The sequence below is a fragment of the Clavispora lusitaniae genome (genome assembly GCF_014636115.1).
Source record: "Clavispora lusitaniae strain FDAARGOS_655 chromosome Unknown tig00000078_pilon, whole genome shotgun sequence".
Taxonomy (NCBI): domain Eukaryota; kingdom Fungi; phylum Ascomycota; class Pichiomycetes; order Serinales; family Metschnikowiaceae; genus Clavispora; species Clavispora lusitaniae.
Window position 1 is genome coordinate 1,609,532 of NW_027093977.1, and position 26,637 is coordinate 1,636,168.

At 48.5% G+C, this 26,637-nt stretch overlaps 8 protein-coding genes across 8 annotated transcripts; 2 read left to right on the forward strand and 6 right to left on the reverse strand. All coding sequences in view use genetic code 12, as the record gives it.

The window, feature by feature from the left end:
• Positions 1-76: 76 nt before the first annotated feature.
• APT1 (adenine phosphoribosyltransferase) lies at positions 77-796 on the reverse strand (the record flags this gene model as incomplete). The annotated part of the gene is made up of 1 exon (XM_002615993.2): positions 77-796. One exon carries the CDS (start codon positions 794-796, stop codon positions 77-79), a length of 720 nt encoding a protein of 239 aa, XP_002616039.2.
• Positions 797-1,053: 257 nt separating this feature from the next.
• On the reverse strand, positions 1,054-1,854 carry FOB63_002929 (uncharacterized protein; the record flags this gene model as incomplete). Its single annotated transcript, XM_002615992.2, has 1 exon — positions 1,054-1,854. One exon carries the CDS (start codon positions 1,852-1,854, stop codon positions 1,054-1,056), a length of 801 nt encoding a protein of 266 aa, XP_002616038.2.
• Positions 1,855-2,657: 803 nt separating this feature from the next.
• SPT5 (transcription elongation factor) lies at positions 2,658-5,711 on the forward strand (the record flags this gene model as incomplete). Its single annotated transcript, XM_002615991.2, has 1 exon — positions 2,658-5,711. The coding sequence occupies one exon, from the start codon at positions 2,658-2,660 to the stop codon at positions 5,709-5,711; it is 3,054 nt and encodes a 1,017-aa protein (XP_002616037.2).
• Positions 5,712-6,859: 1,148 nt separating this feature from the next.
• On the reverse strand, positions 6,860-8,230 carry FOB63_002931 (TFIIH/NER complex subunit; the record flags this gene model as incomplete). Its single annotated transcript, XM_002615989.2, has 1 exon — positions 6,860-8,230. One exon carries the CDS (start codon positions 8,228-8,230, stop codon positions 6,860-6,862), a length of 1,371 nt encoding a protein of 456 aa, XP_002616035.2.
• A 3,976-nt stretch (positions 8,231-12,206) lies between these two features.
• Positions 12,207-12,968, reverse strand: DAG7 (Dag7p; the record flags this gene model as incomplete). The annotated part of the gene is made up of 1 exon (XM_002615988.2): positions 12,207-12,968. The coding sequence occupies one exon, from the start codon at positions 12,966-12,968 to the stop codon at positions 12,207-12,209; it is 762 nt and encodes a 253-aa protein (XP_002616034.2).
• A 528-nt stretch (positions 12,969-13,496) lies between these two features.
• On the reverse strand, positions 13,497-23,375 carry FOB63_002933 (uncharacterized protein; the record flags this gene model as incomplete). The annotated part of the gene is made up of 1 exon (XM_002615987.2): positions 13,497-23,375. The coding sequence occupies one exon, from the start codon at positions 23,373-23,375 to the stop codon at positions 13,497-13,499; it is 9,879 nt and encodes a 3,292-aa protein (XP_002616033.2).
• A 949-nt stretch (positions 23,376-24,324) lies between these two features.
• FOB63_002934 (tRNA(adenine34) deaminase) lies at positions 24,325-25,215 on the reverse strand (the record flags this gene model as incomplete). The annotated part of the gene is made up of 1 exon (XM_002615985.2): positions 24,325-25,215. The coding sequence occupies one exon, from the start codon at positions 25,213-25,215 to the stop codon at positions 24,325-24,327; it is 891 nt and encodes a 296-aa protein (XP_002616031.2).
• Positions 25,216-25,377: 162 nt separating this feature from the next.
• PPE1 (carboxylesterase-mitochondrial 37S ribosomal protein YmS2) lies at positions 25,378-26,502 on the forward strand (the record flags this gene model as incomplete). Its single annotated transcript, XM_002615986.2, has 1 exon — positions 25,378-26,502. One exon carries the CDS (start codon positions 25,378-25,380, stop codon positions 26,500-26,502), a length of 1,125 nt encoding a protein of 374 aa, XP_002616032.2.
• Positions 26,503-26,637: the final 135 nt, after the last annotated feature.

Genomic DNA, 26,637 nt, shown 5'->3' on the forward strand with positions numbered 1-26,637 from the left:
CGAGCTCCAGTTCTACCATTTCTACCGTTTCTATCATTTCTACCTTCCAGTCAGTCATTCAGGCTTCATACACAATCTAAAGAGCCTCGTCTTGGCCGCTCAACAAGGTGAATCTAGGCGCACCCAACTTGTCCTTTCCGTTCAAAAACGTCAACTCCATCACGAAAAGATACTCCACCACTTTGGCTCCTGCTTTGGTAACCAACTCTCCTGCTGCGCTGGCACTTCCGCCTGTGGCCAAGATATCGTCCACAATCACAACATTAGCGTCTTTGGGGATCACACCCTCCTGGATCTCGAAAACATCGCTGCCGTACTCCTTCTTGAACTCGGCAGACAAGGTGGGGCCTGGCAATTTTCCTGGTTTTCTCACTGGAATGAAACCAGCACCCAAGGCCAAGGCCAAAGTAGGGCCGAAAAGGAACCCTCTGCTCTCCAAGCCCACGATGTAGTCGACTTTTGTTCCTTGCAAGTGCAACTTGAAAGCATCCACCAATTTTTGGAACAAGTCAGGTTTGGCAAAAATAGGCAAGAAGTCCTCGAAAAGGATACCCTCTTGCGGGAAGTTGGGGAACTGCTTCAAAGAAGACTTCAATTCTTTGGCGATTGCGGCAATTTCGCTGGTCATAGTTAATGGGAAAGGTGGTTGGGGATTCGAAGGATTTTCGGTAATTGGAAAGGAAACCCGGACACCAGGACATCCCAACGTGATGCCCAACGGTTTTATGTGCGACATGCAGCGAAAACTCAGACTACAGAAGGATAAATTGAATGCGAAAAAAGGAAAATAAAACATTCATCAGAAGCAGAAATTTGAAAGTCAATATGTAATTCTGTAGAGCTTTTTATGATCGTAAATTTATTAGATTGCACATGGGATGTGAAGATTCGTCAGATTATCATACAAATGCTAGGACACACGCATAATAATGTTAATTAGAGTGTAACTACAAAAAATTTAAAAATACTTGATTCAAGTCTGTTAAATAAGACTCGTTTACACACATAAAGCTGACGTCATTAACTACATTCTTGGGGTTAATTAGTGAGCGTTCATTGGCGTGCAGCTTCTGTTTCATTTTCCTCCGTCTGAGCGAAAACTGAATTCGGCAATTGGCGAAGCCCACACTGCAATTCTTTCGGATCCGTGACACACTTAACAATTGGAATTCTGGAGTACACTCGAGTCTCCGGCGCATCTTGCCACTCTCCGTATTCAGGCCCATCTCTTGTGAGAGTAATGTTTCTGAAACGAGCACTGGAAAACTTGTAACTGGTTGGTGTGCTAATCAACTGAACCGTTTGCCCCGGCTTGGCAGAACAAAGATAGTCGGCGCCGAGAGATAGCATAGACGTAAATACTAGCAGCCAGTCCAAGGTGAACCAGTCCTCGACGCCATAACTTTGGCCTCCATCGGCCGAAAGACTGAGTTGCTTAAGAACAGTGCCCAAAAGAGACCCTTCTGTGTCTTGAAGAGAAAGACACTGTGTGATGGGAAAATTCTGTGTTTCTTCGGTGTAGTCGTTGGGTTCAAGCTCAATCCACACTTTGGATACGCGGTTACGGTTGGAGATTTTCCGGTTGAAAGTTTCCACAGGCACATTTCCAGGAAACACCCTCAGATCGCCAATCACGTACGGCCGCAAGGCATTGGAGGTGTTGAGTCTGGACTCGTGGAAAATTGTGTTATTGTTTTCTCTGCACCGAAAGAGCAGGTCTGGGCTTTGCAAGAGAATGGGATCCAAAGGTGCCAGGCACAGGATTTCTGTGAACGACGAGTTGGGCCAAACCAGAAACGCCGCTGCAAGAGATGTGAGAGCAAAAATAACAAGAGGATTCATGGTAGAGAGCATGTGCGAGGGGTGCTCTTTTTATATCTGTTTTATGGTCGGCCAGACGAAAAAGAAAACAGAGCACTCAAAATGATACTCGGCAGGTTGGGACATTTTCTCACTAGAAGCTCAGATGCCGGGCAAAAATCGGTGTCTGTAATTGGCGCCTGAGTTGCATTTATTGTTTCGTCTGGATCGACGCTTCAACTTGTATTTTTGCATCTTTTTGCCCAGCGAAGTGCCATCTACTGTCCCCTTTTTCTGTAGTTGTTCTTACTTTCGCTTCTCTCGCCTGAATATTAAATCAAAATGGTAGAGGAACAAAGAAAACTTACATGGACTGAAGTGGTGAAAACCGTCGCAATCGAGAAAGATCCAGATAAATAGACAGTTGACAAATCAAACAACATTGGACAAGTATGTACGTCATGACAGATTGTACGACTTCACATTGCAATTAAGATATCACAATGGCAGGTTATAAGATATCAGTGGCAGGTTATAAGATATCAGTGGCAGGTTATAAGATATCAGTGGCAGATAAACACCAAATTCGAAATACCGAGAAAATCACATGACAGCAAACTTGTCTCTTCTTAAGTATATCATCAAATGCACTATTCAAAAAAAATTATTTTCCCCATATCGCTTCTTTCTACGACGGGATTATTTTTCAGCTGTCGTTCCCTTTATGCCTCTGTTTTATGTATGCGCCTGTCTACTTTTGTGCTTCGTGATCGCGCGGTTCGCGCACGCCCTCCACCTTTCGAAAAAGCTACAGGAAAATCTTCTTCTAAACGCAACCCTCCCGATCATACACAAAAATGTCTGACGGGAACACGACGCCCAGCACAGGTCACGAGACCGTTCTGGCGGGAGTGAAACGTCCTAGAGACGAAATGGAAAACGGCCCGGAAGCGGCATTGAAAGAAGAAAACATTGATTCGACCCAGGCAGCGCTAACTAGCGAAGGGCCTGTGGAGGAGGACGAAGAACACAATTTCGAGACCAAGCAAGAGGACGGCGATGAGGATGGCGAAAGCGCGCAGCAGGAATTGGAAAACGCTGACGAAGACAATGACGAGAACGGAAACGACAACGAAAATGAAAATGACGAAGAAGACGAAGACGAAGATGAAGACGAAGATGATGACGACGACGTGTCGCGCAGAAAAAGAAGACGGGCCAACCAGTTCCTTGATATCGAGGCCGAAGTCGACGACGAGGAGGAAGACGAGCTTGATGAAGACGACGAGGAGGCCGAATTGTTGAGAGAGCAATTTATATCCGACGACCATGCGGAAAAGGAAACAGGCGCCCACGGCTTGGAGGACGACAGGCTCCACAGACAGTACGACCAGCGGCGGCAGCAGGCGGAGGACCAGGACGCCGAAGAGTTGGCGGAAACGTTGAAGCAGAGATACAGAAAGACCCACACGGTGTATCGAGGCGAAACCACCGCCAGCGGCACGGTGTCGCAGAAGTTGTTGATGCCATCGATCAACGACCCGGCCATCTTCGCCATCCGGTGCACACCGGGCCGCGAGAAGGATTTGGTGCGGCGTCTTTACGAAAAGAAGCGCACTTTGGCCCGCCTGGGCAAACCGCTTGAGGTGTTGTCTGTTTTCCAGCGTGACGCGTTCAAGGGCTACATCTACATGGAAGCCAAGAAGCCTGAGGCCATTGAGCGGGCGTTGAACGGTATGGTGAACATATACGCCAAGCAGCGTATCATTGTTCCCGTGAGCGAGTATCCAGACTTGCTCAAGCAGGTGAAATCGTCCGACGTGGAAATCGTGCCGGGGATCTATGTGCGCATCACGCGGGGCAAGTACAAGGGCGACTTGGCGGTGGTGGACAACTTGTCGGAAAACGGCTTGGAAGTGCGGTGCAAAGTGGTGCCGCGCTTGGACTACGGCAAAAACGACGACTTTACGCCTGAGGGAAAGCGCATCCGGCTGAAGGTGCGTCCTGTTCCCCGTCTCTTCAGCGAGCAAGAGGCCCGCATGTATGATGGCGACTACTTGCAGCCCGGAAGAGGCCCTCGAAGCTACATTTACCGCGGCGACGAGTACATCGAGGGGTTCTTGTACAAGGACTTCAAGTTGCAGTTCATCCAGACCAAAGACGTGCATCCGACGTTGGAGGAGTTGGACCGGTTCCAGACAGGAAACACGGAGGAAGACGGAATGGATCTTGCTGCGGTGGCGGCGTCTTTGAAGAGCTCGCGCAACCACGAGGGCGGCCGTGCGTCGGCGTTCCAGCCGGGCGACAAGGTGGAGGTGCGTCGCGGCGAGCAGGCGAAAACCATTGGTGTGGTGATGGGTGTTTCTCTAAATGAAGTGACCATGCGTGTGACGGAGTCGGCCGACCCGCAGTTTGTGGGCCAAGAGGTCACGGTGACTACGCTGGACTTGCGCAAGGTGTTTTCGCCGGGAGACCACGTCAAGGTGGTCGAGGGAAAGCACGCGGACCAGACCGGTTTGGTGATCAAGATTGACGGTGACTCGGTGGTGTTATTGAGTGACCAGAGCAAAGAGGATGTGCGTGTCTTTGCCAACTACCTCATCAAGGCCACAGACACGCTGTCGAGCGCAGACATGGCCAACGGGCAATACGGAATCAAGGACTTGGTGCAGCTCAATGCCCAGACGGTTGGTGTGATTGTGCAGGCGGACAAGGGCTTGTTTGGCGTTTTGACCCAGGACGGGCGCGTGGTGTCGGTGAAGCCGACCGGTATAGCTGCCAAGCTCCGCATGACACGGCGTGAGCAGGTGGCCACCGATCGCCACGGTCTTCCGATCCGTGTGGGCGACACTGTGCGTGAAAGCGGCGATGCCAAGAAGGAAGGTGTGATTGTGCACATCCACAAGAACACGCTTTTCATCGAGTCGCACGAGCTCCAGGAAAACTTGGGTCTTTTCGTGCTGAGCGCGTTGAACGTGAGCACCATTGCCACCAAGAACCTGATGGTGTCGCGGACGTTGGGCCCTGACTTGAGCCGCATGAACCCGAACATCAAGGCGGCGCCAGTGCCTACGGCGGGCGTGACACGTGCGGGCGGCCGTGACAAGTTGCTTTACAAGGATGTTGTGGTGAACAACGGCAACTACAAGGGTCTTATGGGTAAAGTGGTTGAGACCGACGACACGGATGCGCGGATCGAGTTGCACACCAAGGCGAAGAAGATCAAGGTGAACAAGACGAAATTGAGCGTGATGGTGCGCGGCGAGTCCGTGCCATACTTGCGGTTCATTGGCGCGCAGGACACGAGGCCGGTGGGCGGCAGCGGGCCGGCGTTTGCGTCGGGCGCCCGGTCCGCTTGGGGCGGCGCAACTCCCGCGGCGGGCGGTGCTACGCCGGCGGTTGGCGGTGCGTCTGCGTGGGGCGGCAAAACGCCTGCTGCTGGAGGAGCCTCTACTTGGGGCGGCGGCGGCGGCGCCTCGGCCTGGGGCGGCTCTTCGGCCTGGGGCAACAACAAGGGCGGCTCGTCCGCGTGGGGCAACAAGGGCGGCTCTTCTTCATGGGGCAGCAGCGGTGGCTCTTCTGCATGGGGAAACAAGGGCGGCTCCTCCTCTTGGGGCGACAAGGGCGGCTCGTCGTCGTGGGGAAATAAGGGCAACAGCTCGTCGTGGGGAAACAAAGGTGGCTCTTCTGCTTGGGGCGACAAGGGAAACAATTCCTCATGGGGAGACAAGGGAAACAATTCCTCGTGGGGCAACAAGCTGGGCAACAGCTCTGCGTGGGGCAAGTCCGGTGGCTCCTCGGCCTGGGGCAACCAGGATTCTAAAGGTGACTCTTCAGCATGGGGAAACTCCTCGAACAAGGGCTCCTCTTGGGGTAACGATGGCGGCTCGTCCGCATGGGGTAACAAGTAGCACTATGTACAAATAAACACTCGATAATTGATAGAGAACATTTGGGAGGTAGAAGTGAAGAAAGGAAAAGATGGAAACAGTAGCAGTAACTAAACTAGCAATTACTTTCACACAACATACGGTGATATAATCAGAATGCTGAAAGGACACTTGATTTTGGACATTATACATAAATTGGTTCATTAATTTTATTTAAACTGGAATATAACATTAGACCCGTCTGTTTGTCAAACATTTAGAAATGCTTTCGATGAGCAAACGATTATCTGGCATTAAACAAGAGCTGTTGTTGGTTCAAAATCTACCTTTCATTTTGTATATAGTTCCCCAGTCCAGCATCTTAGATTTAGTTTGTATTCATTCCCACTTTTTAGATTTATTTTGTAGTACAATTCTACTTCAGCATCTTAGATTTATTCTCTAGTACAATTCTACTTCAGCATCTTCGATTCATTTTGCAGTACAGTTCTACTTCAGTATCTTCGATTCATTTTGCAGTACGATTCTACTTCAGCATCTTAGATTTATTTTGTAGTACAATTCTACTTCAACATCTTAAATTCATTTTGTATTCTTTCCCACTTTAGCATCTTAGATTTCTTTTGTAGTACAATTCTACTTCCGCATCTTAGATTTCTTTTGTGGTGCAATTCTTTCCCTCTTCAGCATCTTAGATTCATTTGTAGTACATTTGTAGTACAGTTCTACTTCAGCATCTTAGATTTCTTTTGTGGTGCAATTCTCTCCCTCTTCAGCATTTTAAATTTCTTTGGTAATTCTTTCCCACTTCAGCATCTTAGATTTCATTTGTAGTACATTTGTAGTACGTTCTACTTCAGCATCTTCAGCGAAGATGAATCGTACGGCAAAGTTCACGAAATTCCGGAAATAATCAGTTTCTAATGGCATTTGGATTTTTTACGCTGATTATTATCATTTCACATCATTAACGACTTCCTGGTTAGCCGTTAATGATGGCCATCAAAGATAATTCGATACAACCCATGAGAAGTATATATTAAGCGTCTGATTATGTTCTAAGAATGCATTGAATGACCAGTCAACTGTGGCAGTAAAGGAGGCCAGGAGGCCAGGAGGCCAGGATAGCCAAGATAGGCCAAAGGCCAATCTTTCTGCTGCTCGAAGCCTCATGCCGCACGGGCCTCGCAGCCCGGACAGTTGTGGAGCACCTCGTGCACAAACACGTCGCAGTCGATGCAGAAGCGCTGGCCACAGGCCGCGCAGGCGTAGCGGGCGCCGAGCGCCCCGTCGCCCTGGGCAAGGCACCCGAAGCAGCGCTCGGAGGAGTTCCCGCTGGAATCGTTGTTGCTGTTGCTGTTGTCGTTGCTGTTGTCGTTGTTGCTGTCGTTTGTCTCCTCCGCCTCCTTTGTCTCCTTTGTCTCCTCGTAGTCCGGCGGCGGCACCAAGTGGTGGTGCGTGCGGGCCAAGTGCGTCAGCAAGATCAACATGAGCCCGCACACGGGACACACACACGGAAGCAGACACACGCGGCTGCGGCACTGCGGGCACCAGTAGCCCGTGTCGGCGCCGCCGCCCTGCGGATGGCACGCACACAACACCGGCATGCCCGGCGCCGCCGGCGCCCGCAGCGGGAAGCCCATTCGAAGCACCGGCACGCCCGTGGCCCGCTCGGCCGCCCGCCGCGCCACCGCAAGCGGCTCCACGCACGCCATGAGAAGCTCGCGGAAGTGCGCGTCGCCCACGATCACGCCGTAGCCCGCACACTCGCCGGCGTTGGTGCGAGCCACAAGCTCGCGGCAGATGGCCACCTGCGCCGCAAGCCCTATCACCCGCACGCGGATCTCGTCGCGCACAAGCGAGTCGATGGTCTGGTGGATGTCGCCCGGGTCCAGCGTGAAAAGAGCGCCAAACACCACCACGATCTCGCGCGAGCTGCGGGACGTCGGTCCGCCGCCGGCCGTGAGAAGCGCCCGCGCCAACTCGAGCGCGTTCTGCAACAGCGGGTCGCCCTTGGGCTCGAGCGTGTGCTGGCGCGCGCGGAGCGCCCGGAGGCGCTCAATGTGGAGCTGGGCCAGGCCGCTGAGCTCGCTGACCACGGACGCCACGCCGTTGCGCATCATCACCACGGCCATCTGCGCGATCGGGTTCTGGTCGAAAAATTCCGCCACAAAGTCCTGGAGGTGCGCCACCGTGGCGCCAAAGCGCGTGGGCCGCAAGTCCTTCTCGAGCATGGCCCGCGACGCATCCACCACCACCACCACCGTGCGGATGATGCCGCGCTGGAACGGCGTGGCGGCGTTGCGGCTGAGCTTGGCCTTGCGTGCGTCCACCATCTGCTGGACGAGGAGCTCCACCGGTCTCAGCGTGTCGTCCTTGACAATGTCCCATGTGCGCTGGTACTCGTCTTCCCAGGCGTAGGCGGCCTGCTTGGGCTCGGAGGCGCGTGCGCGTGTGCGCCGGGCCATTCCGTCCGAGTCGGGCGAAAGCGGCACGTCCAGCTCCGCCAGGTGTGCAGAAAAGTCGTCGTCGGAGTCCATGGCGGTGAAGGTGTGCGGCTGGCGATGGTGTAGGTGCACAACTGATTACTGTTGAGAGCCAGTGAGGTATATGCACACTTTCTGATTTCTCTCTTAAAATTACGTTATGAAGATTGGTCTCCGATATGATAAGATGGTGTGCCGTAGGTACGGCACTTCTATTGCCGTGAGCAATGGTATGATGTCTGACAAATGCCGTAAGGCCTTCACTTATCTTTGCCGTACGCAATCGTCTGACATCATGACATGTGGTGTGAGCTCTTCCCTTATGTCATCACTGTGTGTCCTTCCCAAATCTCTTGGGAATGCCGTACGCTATTCTCTGATGCCGTGAGGACTTCACTGATATAATAGAAGAGGATACTAGAAATGGTAGGACTATGCCACGGCAATGCCACGGAAATGCCACGGAAATGCCAAGACAATGCTACGGCGATGCCATGGACAACTCCTAAATTGGAATCAGGAGATTCCCTATGTTCCTGATTGGAGAACAGTCTCTTCATGAGAGACTCAAGTATAAGATCACCTTTTTTCTAGGATGGATTCTTCTCTAAGGATCATCCCATCCCTAAATGTCAATCCTAACTATACGTTACTTATCTGAAATGTCAAACCCAACTATCAACACTGAAGGTACTCGCCCTAGCTCGTCCTCTAGTGCTCTTTTGGTTCTGTTATTCAACAGCTAGAAATATGAGAGTGCATAGAGCAGACGCTATATCACTTTCTCCTTCACAGTTATTTCGGGTTATTATTTTATCAAATAAGATGACTGTGCATATTCACATATCACTAGCTAAGTGGCTACCCGAATTCAATTTAACCATATTGCTGAGCAAACACGAAAATGATGAGAATTTCAAGCTATCTAACCATCGTGGCATTCACTATTATAAGTATAGTAAGTGCTCATTATGCCAACATGCGATTGGAAGGTGGAGGATGTTTCATATATGACGGTATGAAAGACACCACTCCTGGACACATGATCGGGAGGACGAATAATGGCAGCTGGCATGATCATAACGAACCGACTAACAATGGTAGTGTCACGCACATACTTGACCAGGGGGCTTATGATGATTTGCTAATTAAGAAAAATAAAACAAAATAAAACAAACACATATTTTATTTTCGCTGACACTAAAACAACGAAGCAATAGGTCTGGTGCAATACATCCTTGGCGAAAGTGTTTGGCTACAAAACTTAATGAAAGACATAAAGATAACACACAACACACAACTATACTGTGACAACCAACCAGCTATCAAAACAGTACAGCTGGAAGTTGCATTAGAGGGAACTAAACATATTCGACGCAGAGTCGACTTTGTTAAACAACAAATACAATTCTCGCCCTTACTTCTACAATATGTACTACGAAATTGAATTGTGCAGACATATTTACGAAGGCATTACCAGATCCACAGTTCACAAACTTACTCAACGATGTGCATCAGGTATAAGACCTACTGACCAACTATAAATAATATCGAAGTCCATCTTCAAGGGGAGTGTTGAGAACCAGCTACAGTGATGTATATGCGCACTATCTAAATTCTCCTCTTAATTCCTACTTCTGGAAGATGGAACTCAAAACATACTGTGGCACATTGTTTAACAGTGCCGTATGAACGGCACTCGCAAAACGCCGTTAGCCATTCCAGAAGGTCTTGGCAGTGGCATTGTTCAAACTCTATTAGCTTCAATGCCGTTGGTTATTCTTTGTTTCTATTAGCTTCCATGCCGTTGGCTATTCTTTGTTAAAAGAGCAATGACGCTTGTTGAACTAAAATTACTTCTTGGCTACTACTACATCGCCGTACTCTCTCCATTACTATCATGGGAATGCCGTGAGCACTTCTCAGCTACCATGGAAGCTGTTACGGCAATGCCATAGCAAATGCCACAACTATACAATGAACAAGTCATTGTCTAGCTCTCAACAAAGCCCTGAGCCACATTGGACAATGGTCTCTTAATAACAGACTCAAGTAATAAGATCACCATTTTTCTCTAGGATGGATTCTTCTCCAAGGATCATCCATCCCGATATATCAATCTTGCTACTCAAGTGTCCAACACCTCTGCCTCTTTTGAAGATTCACTCTGTCTGATGTCTCTTTCAGAGACTCATGGATTGATCTCTGATTTCAGTAAGAAGCCCAGGAGTGAGCTGACGCTATTGCACAAAGGGTTCAGTTAAGAGGAAGAGAAGGAGAGAAAAGAAGAGGAAAGAAGAGGAAAGAAGATGACAGAGGATGATAGAGGAATACAAGGAAGTGAAAAGTAGAAAATAGTAGAGAAACGCAAGCCTAAGGACATCGCGAAGAATGCGAAGCTGTAGAAGTATTAGATATCTTTATAAAGTAGTATTAGATATCTTGTCTATTCCTGTAAAAGATATTCCATTTATATTAGTTTAATGATATATTCTTTACAGCTATATTATTATTATCATCATCTGTATTAACAGCAGGTAAATTATTATTAATGGATAGAAACTTAATACAGGTTTCTAGTTGCTGCGGAGGAGATCCAGTATTAAATTTTTGAATGTAGAATGTAGAAAATAGAATTGTACAGTGTAGAATTAGAAATGTAGAATGTAATGTAGAATTTTAGAAATGTAGAAGTAATGTAGAATTTCGAATGTATTGTAGAAATGAGAAATGTAATATTCAGACTATATTGGTGCGGTATTGAAATGCTCAATTGATCCACTCAACCACTGGATAATGAAACCAAACAGAAAAAGAAGAAAAACGGTATGAGGCAGCAAACGAATAGACGACCTGACCGAAGGTCAGAGTCGCCGAGTGACGTTCAAATATTCATAAGACTATTTGTTTGAAAATGTGTTCGAACTTTTTTCTTTCCTATTTTCTCGAATATTGTTCAGTCTTTTGCAATTTATTGCATAATAGACTTCGATAATGAAAAGGAGGAACAAAGATTGTGACGACAAGCGAGAGTAGATTTCAAGAAACAACGTTCATGGAGATGCTTCTTCTGCCATTTCTAATTGAAGATGCGTATCAACGTACCAAAACTAAAGTTGGCCTAGTTTCGAACAAATTTGCAACAGAACATGAACAATGTAGATCGAAGCTCCATCGTGTGATGAATGTTTATCAGGCTAGCTTGCATTGATTTGGAACGAAGTAATCATTGTGAACAGTCCAAAAATTATCTGATAGTCCTAGTATCAATTTCCGTCTGATATAACCACGGCTCTTCTCAAGAATATCTGGACACATTAAAAGGAAATCCTGAAATTTAGTCTGGCAGTAGCCGATTGTGATACTCATTAAATGATTGATGAAATTTATGAAGTTTATTATTATGTTTAGCAATAGCTAGTGGTATTTTTAGGGCATTATAGTTCTAATATACAATTAGCATTTGGTTGAGTAGAGCATATAATGAGAGAGTTGGATGATTAATAAGGTAGAGCTATTCATTTAAAGTTTTCAGTCTATAGTTAAAATACAGCAATCAGAAACTTTAAATCGGGATATCTTTCTAGGACTCGCCCGAGTACTATTTTCGAAACGTCTAAACCGTCAATAATTTTACCGCTTACCCCAGTACATACACACAGACTAGTCAGAGATTGATCTAGATACGTAGACATATAACACGATGGCTAGTGTATATTATTACGAATGATCAAATGTAAGTTAGATTCTTCGATCATTTCGGCATTTTCTAGCTGAAATTACTGGAAATACAAGGCAGATATGACGATGTGACGTATATGTGAAGTGAATTTGCCCCACGGGCTTGTACTGAATTTGTGATATAAGGAGAGTGGTATGATGCCAGATCTATAAGAGGCACGACACGGATATTCTATAGTGCAAAAGGATGGTGATGCATAGTGTAGATAATGACCAGGTGCAAAGACTGAAGGAATCTTCAGCCAGAGTAGCGATGCCGTCCACGGGAATTGGCCAAAGCTCGTCCACTCTAGGCCCAGTTCCATGTGATTTTGATTCTGCCCAAGCCCTGGTCTGCCAACTGGCGGAAGGCCGCAGGAGAGAAGTCCAAGCTTCCGTACGCACAGCCCTCGCAACGGTCCACCACAGTGACTTCCACCGACTTGCCCTCGTAAAAGGCCTCGATCTTCTTGCCACACAAGGAGTTGTGGTTTGGATTGCCGTTGGGCGTGTACTGGTCGAACAAGTCTTTGCTGACGGCAACTATGAAGTCGGAGTCTGTGCTGGTGGTGCCACAGGCGCCCATGCCGGTATCGTAGTAGGTTCCGTCGCCGGAGAAGGAGCCCGACAGGGCTTGAGAGGAAGATTGGGCTGGTGCAGACGAAGCAGCCGAGGCATGAGCATGAACGTGAGACTGCGCTGGTGCAGACGAGGCATGAGCATGAGCGTGAGACTTGGCTGGTGCAGACTGAGCAGGTGCAGACTGGGCAGGAGCAGACGAACTTGGCGACGAACTTGGCTCGCTGGACACTTCAGCCGCGGCTAAAGGCACAGCCGCCTGAGAAGGACTGGCGGCCGCTTGGCTCGACTCAAGCTCCTGCGGAGCCGACTGCGTGCTGACCGCATTTGCGATCTCTGTGGTTTCAGTCCACAAGCTTTCTTCAATTGCCAGACTTGGGCCGGCCCCGCCAAGCTGGCCCTTTTTCATGGTGACGAACGCAGTGACGGTCACATACTCAACAACAACGTTGGCCGCAGCCAACGAGCACACCAACAAAAGCAGCAATTTCATGTTTGGCCAAAAGTGAACTTAAGTGAACTTTTTTGTTCTTTCTCTCTATATAAGTTTTCTGCAGTATGAGCCTTGTCTCATTGCCGCGCGAACGTTCAAACAAATGCGACTGCACACAGACCCGTTTCCACGCCTGTCGTTGTAAGGTACTGGCGAAGGGACGGCCGCGGCATTGTTAGGTTTGAATTTTAGGTTCCGCCTTCTTGGGCCGGGCATACTTCCCGATCGGGCGAATTCCAATTTGGCAAATTTCAATAAAAATTCAATTTTCCCAGACCTTCCCTTTGCGTTCTCGTGTCTGTTGTCTCAGCTTCCGAAGGGGCGGCATGCATAATCTGCGCGAACCAGGCACGATGCATAAGTACATACGAGTTTTATTACACGATAAAGTATAAACCAAGAAATATTAGGTGAAGTGAAATGAAAGGTCCTAGACGTTCGAAGAACAGTCACAAAAATTTTTTTAGAAAAAGCGTAGACGTTTTGAAGGCGGTATTTTGGTGCACCTTGGGTGCAAAATGAAGGGCATTAGAATAGGAGGCCGCATGCAAGCACACTGGCCAAGACGGCCATGGCCCATGTCGGCGAAGACGCGCCGGAGACGCCAGTGACGACAGGCGGTCTGGATCCCGTGGCCGACGCGCTGGGCGCGGACGCGGAGGGCGCGTAGACATAGGACCAGGACGTGGGGCGGGCCTGGTTCGAGGCGCCCTGGTTCGAGGCGTTGGCGGAAGTAGGGCCAGGGTTGGCGTTGGAGTTGGTGTTGGCGTCGTTGGAGTTGGCGTTGGACCCGTTGGAGTTTGAGTCGCCCCATCCTTCGTTCAGTTCGTTTCCATTAGACCCAGTGTCCGAACCATTGTTGGACCCAGAGCCATTGTTGGAACCACCAGGACTTTGTGGTCCGTTAGTTCCTTCTGAACCCGATCCTGTGCCAGAGCCAGGACCGGAGCCGTTTGAATTGGAGCCAGCACCGCTAGATCCATCCGTTCCAGCACTTCCAGAACCGTTTGATCCTGATCCTGATCCATTAGATCCTGATCCAGACCCGTTTGATCCAGACCCGTTTGGTCCAGATCCATTAGACCCAGAACCGTTCGATCCTCCGTTTGATTCTCCGTTTGATCCTCCGTTTGATCCAGATCCATCGGTTCCAGATCCATTAGACCCAGAACTCGATCCTGTATCACTCCCTGGTCCCGGAGGAATAACTGGGAATACAGTGGTCGTAGGCTGGATGTCACTGGACGAAGCCACTTGTGGCACAGACGTCCCCAGATTTGGATCTTGCGTTTCTGTAGATCCAGTAACATAAGAAACTGGATCTTTGGTGGATGGGTAAACTGTTGTTGTATTAGAAGAAGCGGGCAAATCTGATTCCACCAGCAATGTTCCACTAGTAAGCGAACTGCTTGGCCCACTCTGATCTGTTGCCAACAGTGACAGGTTTTCTGTGAACGTAGATGTCGTAGAAGCAGACGGGTCAGCTGATGGAGTTGCAGAGGAAACGACAGTATCAGAAAGGTCCGTAGACGCAACATCCGTAGACGAAGCTGCAGATGTAGCATCGGTAGAAGTAACATCCGTAGAAATAACATCCGTAGAAGTAACATCCGTAGAAGTAACATCCGCAGAAGTAACATCCGTAGATGTAGCATCCGTAGAAGTAACATCTGTATAAGAGACATCTGTAGGCGGAGGATCTGCAGACATATAGGTAGAGGAAACATCTGTGGAAGCCGGCTCGGATGTCATATCAGCAGAGGATACATCTGCAGAAGTAGGGTCTTTTGATGCATCTGTGGGTGAAACAATTGTAGCCGATGCACCTGTAGAAACTTCTGTGGAAACAATTGGTGCCGATGCACCTGTAGAAACTTCTGTGGAAATGTCTGCGGATGCATCAGCAGACGAAACGTTCGTAGAAGCATCTGTGGATGGATCAGTCGTGGATGAGGCAACTGTGGAAACAGCTGTGGGTGAAACAATCGACGATGCGTCTGTAGTGGAAACATATGGGTCAATTGTGGACGAGACATCTGTAGACGAATCATCTGAAGAGATATTTGTAGAAACGTCTGAAGAAATATCTGTAGAAACGTCTGAAGAGATATTTGTAGAAACGTCTGAAGAAATATCTGTAGAAACGTCTGAAGAAATATCTGTAGAAACGTCTGAAGTAATATCTGTAGAAACAATTGTAGCAGATGGGGTCACAGAACGGTATGGGACAGAGCTATTTTGGAAGTTGAAAGAATGGAAGGAGGAGCTGGATCCACTGGGCAGCGAAGCCAATGTGCTTCCAGATTGTGATGCAGATGCTGATAGTTGAGTGTTGGAAGAAGCGTCAGTGTTGGTTGAAGATGCAACAGACAGAACATAAGTGCTTTCCGATGCAGAGGCGGACGTTTCCGAAAAGCTACTTGAAGAAACGTCAGTTTCAGTCGACGATACACTAGACCAAGTGGAATCTGTGTCCACTGATGGTACCAAAATCTGAACCACAGCTGTAGATCCAGGAACAGCAGCTAGTGTGGTAGTTGCCAAAACGGTACCAGAAGTAATCGTCACTGTTTGTGTTGGGACAGGAACATCTATTTCAACTACAACGGTGCCGTTAGTAGTGTAAGTGGCATTACTGGTTGTCGAGCCAGTCCATGTTGCAGTTTTCGTGATGGTGGAGGTAGGGACACCAATTTCAACCGTTGCAGTTCCGCCTGGAGATGCAGTAAGTGTAGTCGTGAATGGAATACTACCACTAGTCACCGTAACTGTTTCTGTCGGAATTGGAACATCAACCTCGACAACAACAGTGCCATCCGAAGTGTATGTGGATGTGTTGGTGGAAGAGCCTGTCCACGTAGCCGTCTTGGTAATTGTGGAAGTAGGAACCTCAATTATAATGACATATGTTCCATCTAAAGTGTAAGATCTTGTGCGGGTAGCCTGGTCACTGCCTGTTATAGTAGTGAACGAAACAGATTCTGGAACATTGACAACAACCACTGCAGTTTCCCCGATGGAAGCAGTTTTCGTCAGATAAGAAACAACACTTCCGCCATATGAAACTGTGGATGTGATGGTGGGGATGGGAATTTCCACTTCGACAGTAGCAGTTTCGCCTGGAGTTCCATCATGAGTAATTGTGGTTGTCTCTGCACCAGTATAAGTTCTTGTGGTTGTCACTGTAGGAACAGGAACATCGATCTCAACCACAACCGTTCCATCAGTTGTGTAGGTAGAAGTATTGGTAGAAACTCCTGTCCAAGTGACAGTCTTGGTGATTGAAGATGTAGGCACACCAACTTCGATGATTGCAGTTCCACCAGGAGAGGCAGTTTGGGTTGTCGTGAACAATGCCGTTCCACTAGTGATTGTAGTGGTTTCGGTTGGAATGGGCACATCGACCTCAACCACGACAGTTCCATCTGAAGTGTAGGTAGAAGTATTTGTGGATGAACCAGTCCATGTGACTGTCTTTGTGATTGTAGAAGTTGGAACGTCCACTTCAACAATGGCGGTTCCACCAGGAGAGGCGGTATGCGTAGTTGTGAACAAGACACTGCCACTGGTGATTGTGGTAGTTTCTGTTGGGATTGGAACATCGATTTCCACGACAACAGTTCCATCGGAAGTGTATGTGGTAGTATTGGTAGTCGATCCGGTCCAGGTGGCAGTTTTCGTAATGGATGAGGTAGGAACATCTACTACGACGATAGCTGTGCCACCAGGCGAAGCAGTATGTGTAGTCGTGAACAATACTGAACCGCTGGTAATGGTTGTGGTTTCTGTTGGAATTGGAACATCGATTTCAACAACCACTGTTCCATCGGAAGTGTATGTAGATGTGTCGGTGCCTGATCCCGTCCAGGTAGCAGTCTTGGTAATTGTAGAAGTTGGAACATCGATCTCAATGATGAGTGTTCCATCCAGAGTGTAAGATCTCGTGCGAGTGGTTTGATCACTGACAGTCTTGGTAGTAAACGAAACAGATTCCGGAACATTGATAACAACAACAGCAGTTTCCCCGATGGAAGCAGTTTTCGTCAGATACGAAACCACAGTTCCGTCATATGAAACCGTGGATGTCACGGTGGGTATCGGAATTTCCACCTCGACAGTAGCTGTTTCGCCTGGAGTGCCATCATGAGTAACTGTGGTTGTCTCTGCACCAGTATAAGTTCTTGTTGTTGTCACTGTAGGAACGGGAACATCAATCTCAACAATGACTGTTCCATCAGAAGTGTATGTGGATGTGCCAGTACTGGATCCTGTCCATGTTGCCGTCTTGGTAACAGTTGACGTAGGAACATCAATTTCAACAGTTGCCGTTCCACCTGGAGAGGCAGTGTAAGTTGTTGTGAACAACACGCTTCCACTTGTGATTGTCGTGGTCTGAGTTGGAATTGGAACATCAATTTCCACGATAACCGTACCGTCTGACGTGTACGTAGAGGTATTGGTAGATGATCCTGTCCAGGTTACAGTTTTCGTAATGGTAGACGTAGGAACACCCACTTCGATTATTGCGGTCCCACCCGGAGCAGCAGTTTGGGTTGTCGTGAACAAGGCCGTTCCACTAGTGATAGTAGTGGTTTCGGTTGGAATTGGCACATCAATCTCAACCACAACTGTTCCATCTGAAGTGTACGTGGAAGTATTCGTTGAGGCTCCGGTCCAGGTGACTGTCTTTGTGGTGGTAGAAGTTGGAACGTCCACTTCAACAATGGCTGTTCCACCCGGAGAGGCGGTATGTGTAGTTGTGAACAAGACACTTCCACTGGTAATCGTAGTCGTTTCCGTTGGAATCGGTACGTCAATTTCAACCACAACCGTTCCTTCCGAGGTGTATGTAGTAGTATTGGTAGAAGAACCAGTCCAGGTGGCGGTTTTCGTAATAGAGGAAGTAGGAACATCTATTTCGACTGTTGCAGTTCCACCAGGCGAAGCAGTATGTGTTGTCGTAAATAATACTGAACCACTGGTAACGGTTGTGGTTTCTGTTGGAATTGGTACATCAACTTCAACGACAACTGTTCCGTCTGAAGTGTACGTGGAAGTATTCGTGGAAGACCCTGTCCAAGTTGCAGTCTTCGTAATGGTTGATGTTGGAACATCGATCTCAATGATAAGCGTTCCATCCAGAGTGTAAGATCTCGTGCGAGTGGTTTGTTCACTAACAGTCTTGGTAGTAAACGAAACGGATTCCGGAACATTGATCACCACCACTGCAGTTTCCCCGATGGAAGCAGTTTTCGTCAGATAAGAAACAACAGTTCCATCATATGAAACTGTAGATGTAACAGTCGGGATAGGAATCTCAACCTCAACTGTTGCAGTTTCGCCTGGAGTTCCATCATGAGTAATTGTGGTTGTCTCTGCACCCGTATAGGTTCTGGTAGTTGTCACTGTAGGAACAGGAACATCGATCTCAACCACAACCGTTCCATCAGTTGTGTAGGTAGAAGTATTGGTAGAAGACCCTGTCCAAGTAACAGTCTTCGAGATTGTAGAAGTTGGCACATCGATCTCAACAGTAGCAGTGCCTCCTGGGGAAGCTGTATGAGTTGTTGTGAACAAGACAGTGCCACTCGTAATTGTAGTGGTTTGAGTAGGAATTGGAAAATCAACTTCAACCACGACAGTTCCATCTGATGTATATGTGGAAGTGTTCGTGGAGGAACCCGTCCAAGTAACAGTTTTGGTAATGGTAGAAGTAGGAACGTCAATTTCGATAGTAGCGGTTCCGCCTGGGGAAGCAGTATGCGTAGTCGTAAACAAGAACGAACCACTGGTAATGGTGGTAGTCTTTGTAGGAATTGGAACATCGATTTCAACAACGACAGTTCCATCAGAAGTGTACGTGGAAGTATTGGTGCTTGATCCCGTCCAAGTAATCGTCTTGGTGATGGTAGAAGTTGGTACATCAATTTCAACGGTGGCAGTGCCGCCTGGAGAAGCCGTATGCGTAGTCGTAAACGAAACACTTCCTCGTGTAACAGTAGCAGTATTGGTTGGAATTGGCACATCGATTTCCACGACAACTGTCCCATCTGAAGTGTACGTAGAAGTATTCGTAGAAGGCCCTGTCCAAGTAACAGTCTTGGTGACGGTGGAAGTAGGCACGTCCACTTCTACGACTGCAGTTCCGCCTGGGGAAGCAGTATGGGTAGTCGTAAACAAGACCGAACCACTGGTAATCGTAGTAGTTTCTGTCGGAATCGGTACATCAATCTCCACAACGACAGTGCCGTCGGAAGTATATGTAGATGTGTTTGTCGCAGTTCCTGTCCAAGTAACAGTCTTGGTGATTGTAGATGTCGGGACGTCAACTTCAACAATTGCCGTTCCGCCTGGTGAAGCGGTATGAGTCGTTGTAAATAATGCCGAACCACTGGTGATTGTAGTGGTTTCAGTTGGGATTGGAACATCGATTTCAACCACAACTGTTCCATCTGAAGTGTATGTCGAGGTGTTTGTAGCGGATCCTGTCCAAGTCACCGTCTTGGTGATTGTCGAAGTTGGCACATCGACTTCAACAATCGCAGTTTCTCCAGGGGAGGCTGTATGAGTTGTTGTGAACAAAGCAGTGCCACTCGTTACAGTGGTTGTCCGAGTAGGGATTGGAACATCGATCTCCACAACCACAGTACCATCAGAAGTGTATGTAGAAGTATTAGAGGTTGATCCCGTCCAGGTTACCGTCTTGGTGACAGAGGAAGTCGGAACATCGACTTCAACTGTAGCAGTACCACCAGGTGAAGCAGTATGCGTAGTTGTGAACAGAACTGTGCCTCTCGTAATCGTGGTAGTTTCAGTAGGAATTGGAACATCCACCTCAATGACCACTGTACCGCCAGTCGTGTAAGTGGTGGTTCTGGAAGTTGATGCGGTCCAAGTTCTGGTGGTTTCACTTGTTTGAGTGGGGATATCAATTTCAATGATAAGCGTTCCATCCAGAGTGTAAGATCTTGTGCGAGTGGTTTGGTCGCTGCCTGTTTTAGTGGTGAACGAAACAGATTCTGGAACTTTTATCACCACCACAGCCGTTTCTCCGATGGAAGCTGTTTTGGTCAGATAAGAGACTACGCTTCCATCGTAGGAAATTGTGGATGTAACAGTCGGGATAGGAATCTCAACCTCCACTGTTGCAGTTTCGCCTGGAGTTCCATCATGAGTAATTGTGGTTGTCTCTGCACCAGTATAAGTTCTGGTGGTTGTCACCGTAGGAACAGGAACACCCACTTCGACAACAACCGTTCCATCTGAAGTGTACGTAGAAGTATTGGTGGAAGCTCTTGTCCAAGTGACAGTCTTTGAGATTGTAGACGTTGGCACATCAATTTCAACGGTGGCAGTTCCACCTGGAGATGCCGTATGCGTAGTCGTGAACAAGACAGTGCCACTCGTAATTGTGGTGGTTTGGGTAGGGATCGGAACATCCACTTGAACAACAACTGTCCCATCGGAAGTGTATGTAGAAGTGTTTGTAGCAGAACCCGTCCAAGTAACAGTCTTGGTGATTGTAGATGTTGGAACGTCGATCTCAATGGTGGCAGTTCCTCCTGGTGAAGCTGTATGGGTGGTTGTGAACAAGACAGTGCCTCTGGTGACTGTGGTTGTTTGGGTAGGAATGGGAACATCGATTTCAACCACCACTGTTCCACCAGAAGTGAAGGTGGTGGTGTTAGTGGTCGATCCAGTCCACGTAGCCGTTTTGGTAGTAGAGGACGTCGGAACATCGACTTCAACCGTTGCAGTGCCACCAGGCGAAGCAGTATGTGTAGTTGTGAACAGAACGGTACCTCTGGTAACGGTTGTGGTTTTTGTAGGAATCGGAACATCGACTTCAACGACGACAGTTCCATCAGAAGTGTACGTGGAAGTATTGGTGCTTGCACCTGTCCATGTGACTGTCTTTGTGATTGTAGAAGTTGGCACATCAATCTCAACGGTGGCAGTGCCGCCTGGAGAAGCAGTGCGTGTAGTTGTGAACAGAACGGTGCCTCTTGTAACGGTTACAGTATTGGTTGGAATTGGCACGTCGATTTCCACAACTACAGTGCCGTCAGACGTCGAGGTTTTGGTGGTTGCGGTAGCCCCGGTCCAAGTAGCTGTTTTCGTGGTTGTAGAGGTTGGGACATCAATTTCGACAGTAGCTGTTCCACCTGGAGAAGCCGTGCGGGTTGTAGTAAACGAGACAGTGCCTCTGGTTACTGTAGTGGTCTGTGTTGGGATCGGCACATCCACCTCCACCACGACTGTGCCGCCGGAAGTGTATGTTGTGGTTCTGGTGGTGGAATCTAGATACGTCTGCGTTCTAGACAGTGTCGGGGTGGGAACATCCACTTCAACTATTACGGTACCACCAGAGGTAAAAGTGGTTGTTCTGGAAATGGAACCAGAGTAAGTTGATGTCTTAGACAGCGTGGGAGTAGGCACATCAACTTCAACTATTACGGTACCACCAGATGTGTAGGTGGTTGTTCGAGAAGTAGAGTCCGAATAAGTTAGTGTCTTAGACAGAGTTGGGGTTGGCACATCGACTTCAACAATTACAGTACCACCAGACGTATAGGTAGTCGTTCTAGAATTCGAGCCTGAGTAAGTTAATGTTTTGGACAGAGTTGGAGTCGGCACATCAACTTCAACAATTACGGTACCACCAGATGTGTAGGTCGTTGTTCGGGAAGTAGAGTCTGAGTACGTTAATGTCTTAGACAGTGTCGGGGTAGGAACGTCAACTTCAACAATTACTGTTCCGCCAGAGGTAAAAGTGGTTGTTCTTGTAGTCGAGTCTGAATAAGTCAATGTCTTAGACAGCGTTGGAGTAGGCACATCCACTTCAACAATTACTGTTCCGCCAGAAGTGTAAGTAGTTGTTCTCGAAGTCGAACCTGAATAAGTCAATGTCTTAGACAGAGTTGGAGTAGGCACATCCACTTCCACTATTACAGTACCACCAGAGGTAAAAGTGGTTGTTCTGGAAATGGAACCGGAGTAAGTCACTGTCTTAGACAGAGTTGGAGTAGGCACGTCAACTTCAATTATTACTGTTCCGCCAGAAGTATAAGTAGTTGTCCTCGAAGTTGAGTCTGAGTAAGTCACTGTCTTAGACAGCGTTGCAGTAGGCACATCCACCTCCACATAAACAGTTCCGCTGGAAGTATATGTCGATGTCGTTTTCATCGAGCCAGAGTACGTTTTGGTGGTGGAAACCGTTGGTGTGGGCACATTCACAATGACCGTAGCGACACCATCCGAACCTGTCACAGTGGAGGTCTTGCTCGTGCTGACACTGTTGGTGAGGGTTGTGGTGGTGGACTCTCGGGGAACATAGACCTCAATGGTGTTTGTTCCAGAGCCTGTGGCAGTAGTGAGGGAGGTTTGAGTAATGTCGTCTCTGGTGATGGTGGTGAGCTCGATATCTATGTAGCTTCCATCGCCCTGAGGCTGCTGGTTCGAGTACACAGCGAATTGGTAATTGTCAACGGTGATCCGGTTGGGGTTGTACTGGTCCGACAGCCTGTACGCCACCGTGAAGATGTTGGACACGGGAATGACACTGTACGCCTCGATGTACGGCGTGTACTGCGCCGGCAAATTGGTGTAGGTGACGTCTATTCTCAGAGAAGAGCACTTGAATTTGAAAGTGGCTCCCTGGACGGAATCGAAGGAGTTCTGTGGGAATTCCCAGGCATTGACCTTTGTGGTGAGAAAAGCCTTGGACGACGAGCAGTCCAATGGCGTGTTCAGCGCCACCAGAAGCGAAAGCGACCCAGACCGGGTTCTCGAAGACGATGCGTCGAGAAAATACATTTCAAGTTTGTTCAAAGACGGGAGCGTTCTGCCGCCATGGGCGCCCGAACCATGTCCAGAGCCAAAATAGGTGGCACCGGCAGCCATGTTCACTGTGGTGGAGATGGTGTTGGTGCCATCATTGAAGGAGACGGTATTGGCGCCCGCTTTCCAGTGTGCCGCGGCCTCGAGATCCAATTTTTCGTCGGTGGCTCCCGAGCTGAAAGTGAAAGTGACCGAAAACGTTCCAGAGGCACTTTGCACAGACGTAATGGCCAGCAGCGCCGTACAATCGATTTCAGAGTATGCAAGCAAGTTCTCGCCCGACGTCAAGGAACATGTGGCAAAGGTCTTCCCTCCAGCAGTTAACAGAATGCTGGATGAGGAGGTGGTGAATTTGAAAACATAGGGCATTTCCAATTTGAACGTATCGCCGGCCTTCACTTTGGAAGCATCCATTTTCCATGCGATTGACGCCGTCCATGACGGGTATTTGGGCCAGGCCTTGTCTCCAGGAGTGATGGAATTTATGCCCGTGAAGATTCCGGAAACCTGAGCGGCAGACGCTAGGGCTATAAACCAGAGGAGGACTGGGAATAAAGTGATGAGCATGGCGCCTCTTCAAAAATGGGCAAAAAGGAGATTTTGAACGGGCAGAAAACGGAAACAAGCGAGGAAATAAAAGAAAGGGCCCATTGCTTTCTTTTAAACGGCATTTGGGCTTACACAGCAGCGTATGGGGCGAGTGAATTCCATAACCACAGCAAAAAGGTCTTGCGGCCGGCAAATGAGACGTCGCATATGCATGGATCATTACATCCATGCATGGAATCGGCCTGAGCCGTTATCAGCGCTATTTTCTTCCTTTTCAGCCGGCCCTCTTTCTGTACAACTTCCAAATTTTACCTGGGCACTCAAAGACGAACTCTCCTGGCTCCTTGTATTGTTCCGCATGGGAAGATTGTTTTTTGAGATTGTCGGTCTTTAGTCGGTGTGTGAGCTCGCAACCCGATTCAGCAACTATTAGCAGTACGGCATGTAGTCATTGTTCACACGTAGGCGCCATGCGTCCTCCGCGCAAAATAATGTGTTAGTTTGAGTCTAAAGCTTATTTTCTGGACTGCATTCGGGCCGTGTGGACCCTAACATCTCCATTTCCTCAAAGGTGAGACTGAGAATCATGAGCGCTCTGAAAAATAGAAAAGTGGCCAAAGGAAAAAAAGACTGAAAAGGAAATTCCCGTAGGCGAAACCCGCTTATGCTCATTGGTCTACTTAAACGTGAAATTCAGTGCAACGTCTAATTAACTCATTTACGAGCAGGAATACGGAGTATCTTGTGTCTATGTGCAGTATGCTGTCCCACCAAAACGCCCATGATGAAAGATGCAAGACGGCAAAGCGAAAAAGAAAGCACATTCCGCGGCTCTGTGCACGATTGGCCTTGCCATTATGCAAGAATGTGTGACTGAAGAAATTATGCTCATGTCGCCTGGCAAAAGATGCAGATTACTTGGATGCGTGGTCAACGTTGTTGCAGGCGTCCGTGCATCACCTAAAGGTTAATCTTCACTCGAAAATTTTAGGCGTTTGGGCCGCACGTCAATCTCATAGTTTACTTCGCCATTTTCGGTCACCACGGGTAAAAATGCCACCAACGTATCTATGTCCTCCTCCACCAAAGCAGCGTAAGCCTTGTTGTCTGGCAGAAATGCCACTTGCGGATAAAGTTCTCCTAACTTCGGCATCGCAAGGATTTTGCCGTCGCTTAGTAAAATTTTGATATCGTATCTGCCACCCAATACGGGCGTCACCTCGCATGTAGGATGAGGCTCATCGTAAAAAAGGGCGCCCCGCGTTTCGCCATACTCGGCACAAAACTGGTCCTTGGTGACGTACTTGGGGAAGTCTAGATTCGGCGGAAACGGCTTCCCCTCGATGTCCCTGTTCTTTTTCAATTTCGGCACGGGCGCCGTTTCGTTTTCTTGCACGTAGAAATTCCGGAGTAAGTGCACCGCCTCCACTCGCATGATTCCGCCAAAACTCAAGTAGCTGTCGTTTTCCTGTACCTTGATCACAGTGCCGTTGCCTCCGAAGCGATCGTTGGCAGCGCCAAAGTACACCTTCTTAATGCCCACATGCCGGAGCGCCAGGGCACACATGACACAAGGCTCCACGGTGACGTAAAGCACCACCTGGCTGAAAAACGCCGCGACTTTTTCGGGCAGGCTGTTCAAGAGATGGTTCTCCTGTAGGATTTTGTCGATGGCCATGAACTCGGCGTGGCGTGTGCCGTTGAGCGAGCGGTTTGTGTCGTTGCATCCGAAGGCCAAGATGGTTTGGCTGGGCTCATGGACGAAAACGCAAGCGACCGGTGTTTCTCCATTGGCAAAGGCTCGGTACGCCACAAACGTGGCCACGGCCATGTACTGGAAGTGGCGTGTGAGGTCCATAAAAAGGAATGGGACAGAAAAGATGAAAAATCTGGACGGACTGGATGAACAAGAAGCAGAAGGACTGAGCCAAGGTGTTTAGGGCATCTTGAACGATGCTGCGACATTGCGCGCGCAAAATGTCTCTACTCAAGATCCCCACAAACCAGACGCTCTTTCTCAATGAGCGACCTACAGAGAAAAATCTTTGGCCGGAGCAAGTCGGCGGCTTTCGGAATGGAGCCCGTGGCAGAAAACCCGGCTGCTCAGAAAAGCCCGCAGCCCCTGTCGCCTGCTGGGGAACCGTCCCAGGAAGATCAGGATCTTGCCTCCTGCTTCCGCCGAGAAAGGGACTACTTCTTCACCAATCAGGACACTTACCTGTTTGGCGGCGCTTCTTTCCAGACTTACTTCATGCCTCCTTCGACCCCGGGAGGCACTGTTTTGGTGTGTCACCACGGCGCCGGCTCGTCTGCCATGACGTTTTATGCGCTAGCCAAGAGTCTCGTGGAGGAATGCGAGACAAAAGAGTCCGTGGGTGTTTTTGCCTTTGATGCTCGCGGCCACGGCGACTCTTCTGTCCCGGTGCCGGCAGAGTACTCGTTGGACTCGTTCACGCAAGATTTTGCTCTCATTTTGGACGAGTTTGCCAAACGAAACGGCCGCCACTTGATATATTTGGTGGGCCACTCTTTGGGCGGCGCTGTTCTCACCAACTACATTCTTCGCCACGTCTCGAACGCCCACAGCATTAAGGGGCTTGTTGTTCTCGACATTGTGGAGGAGACTGCCATACGGGCACTTTCGTCCATACCTCTGTTCTTAAACAAGCGTCCAGAGTCTTTTGCACATTACGCAGACGCCATTCAATGGCATTTTCTGTTGCGTCTTCTTTTGAATGAAAACTCCGCTCGTGTAAGCGTGATAGATCTCCTCCGCCGGAACCTGGACGGTTCTCTAACGTGGAAAGCCGACTTGGGAAGTATGAGTGAGTTTTGGGACAGCTGGTTTGTCAATCTCTCCGACAACTTCATAAATTGCGGCAAAAAGGCCGGAAATAAAGTGGCCAAGCTCCTTATCCTTTCAGGAAATGATAACTTGGACAAGGAACTCATCATCGGACAGATGCAAGGTAAATACCAACTCATTGTGTTCAACAATACCGCAACGGGCCATTTTGTACACGAAGATGTTCCGAAGCAGACTGCAATCACCATCATGGATTTCGTCCGTCGCAATAGTCCGGTGACCATTACTGGAAAAGGATCTCCAATCGAAACCCGTTGGGGTGGAAAAGTAAACCAATAAGGCTCAGGGGGATATGGAAAACTTGGATACATAAAAAAAAGTTAGGAGAACATGAATATCTTTATGATGAACAGGGTCTGTCATAAATTTATATTGTAGAAGAAGGACGGATATTTGCACGATAGCACAATCATT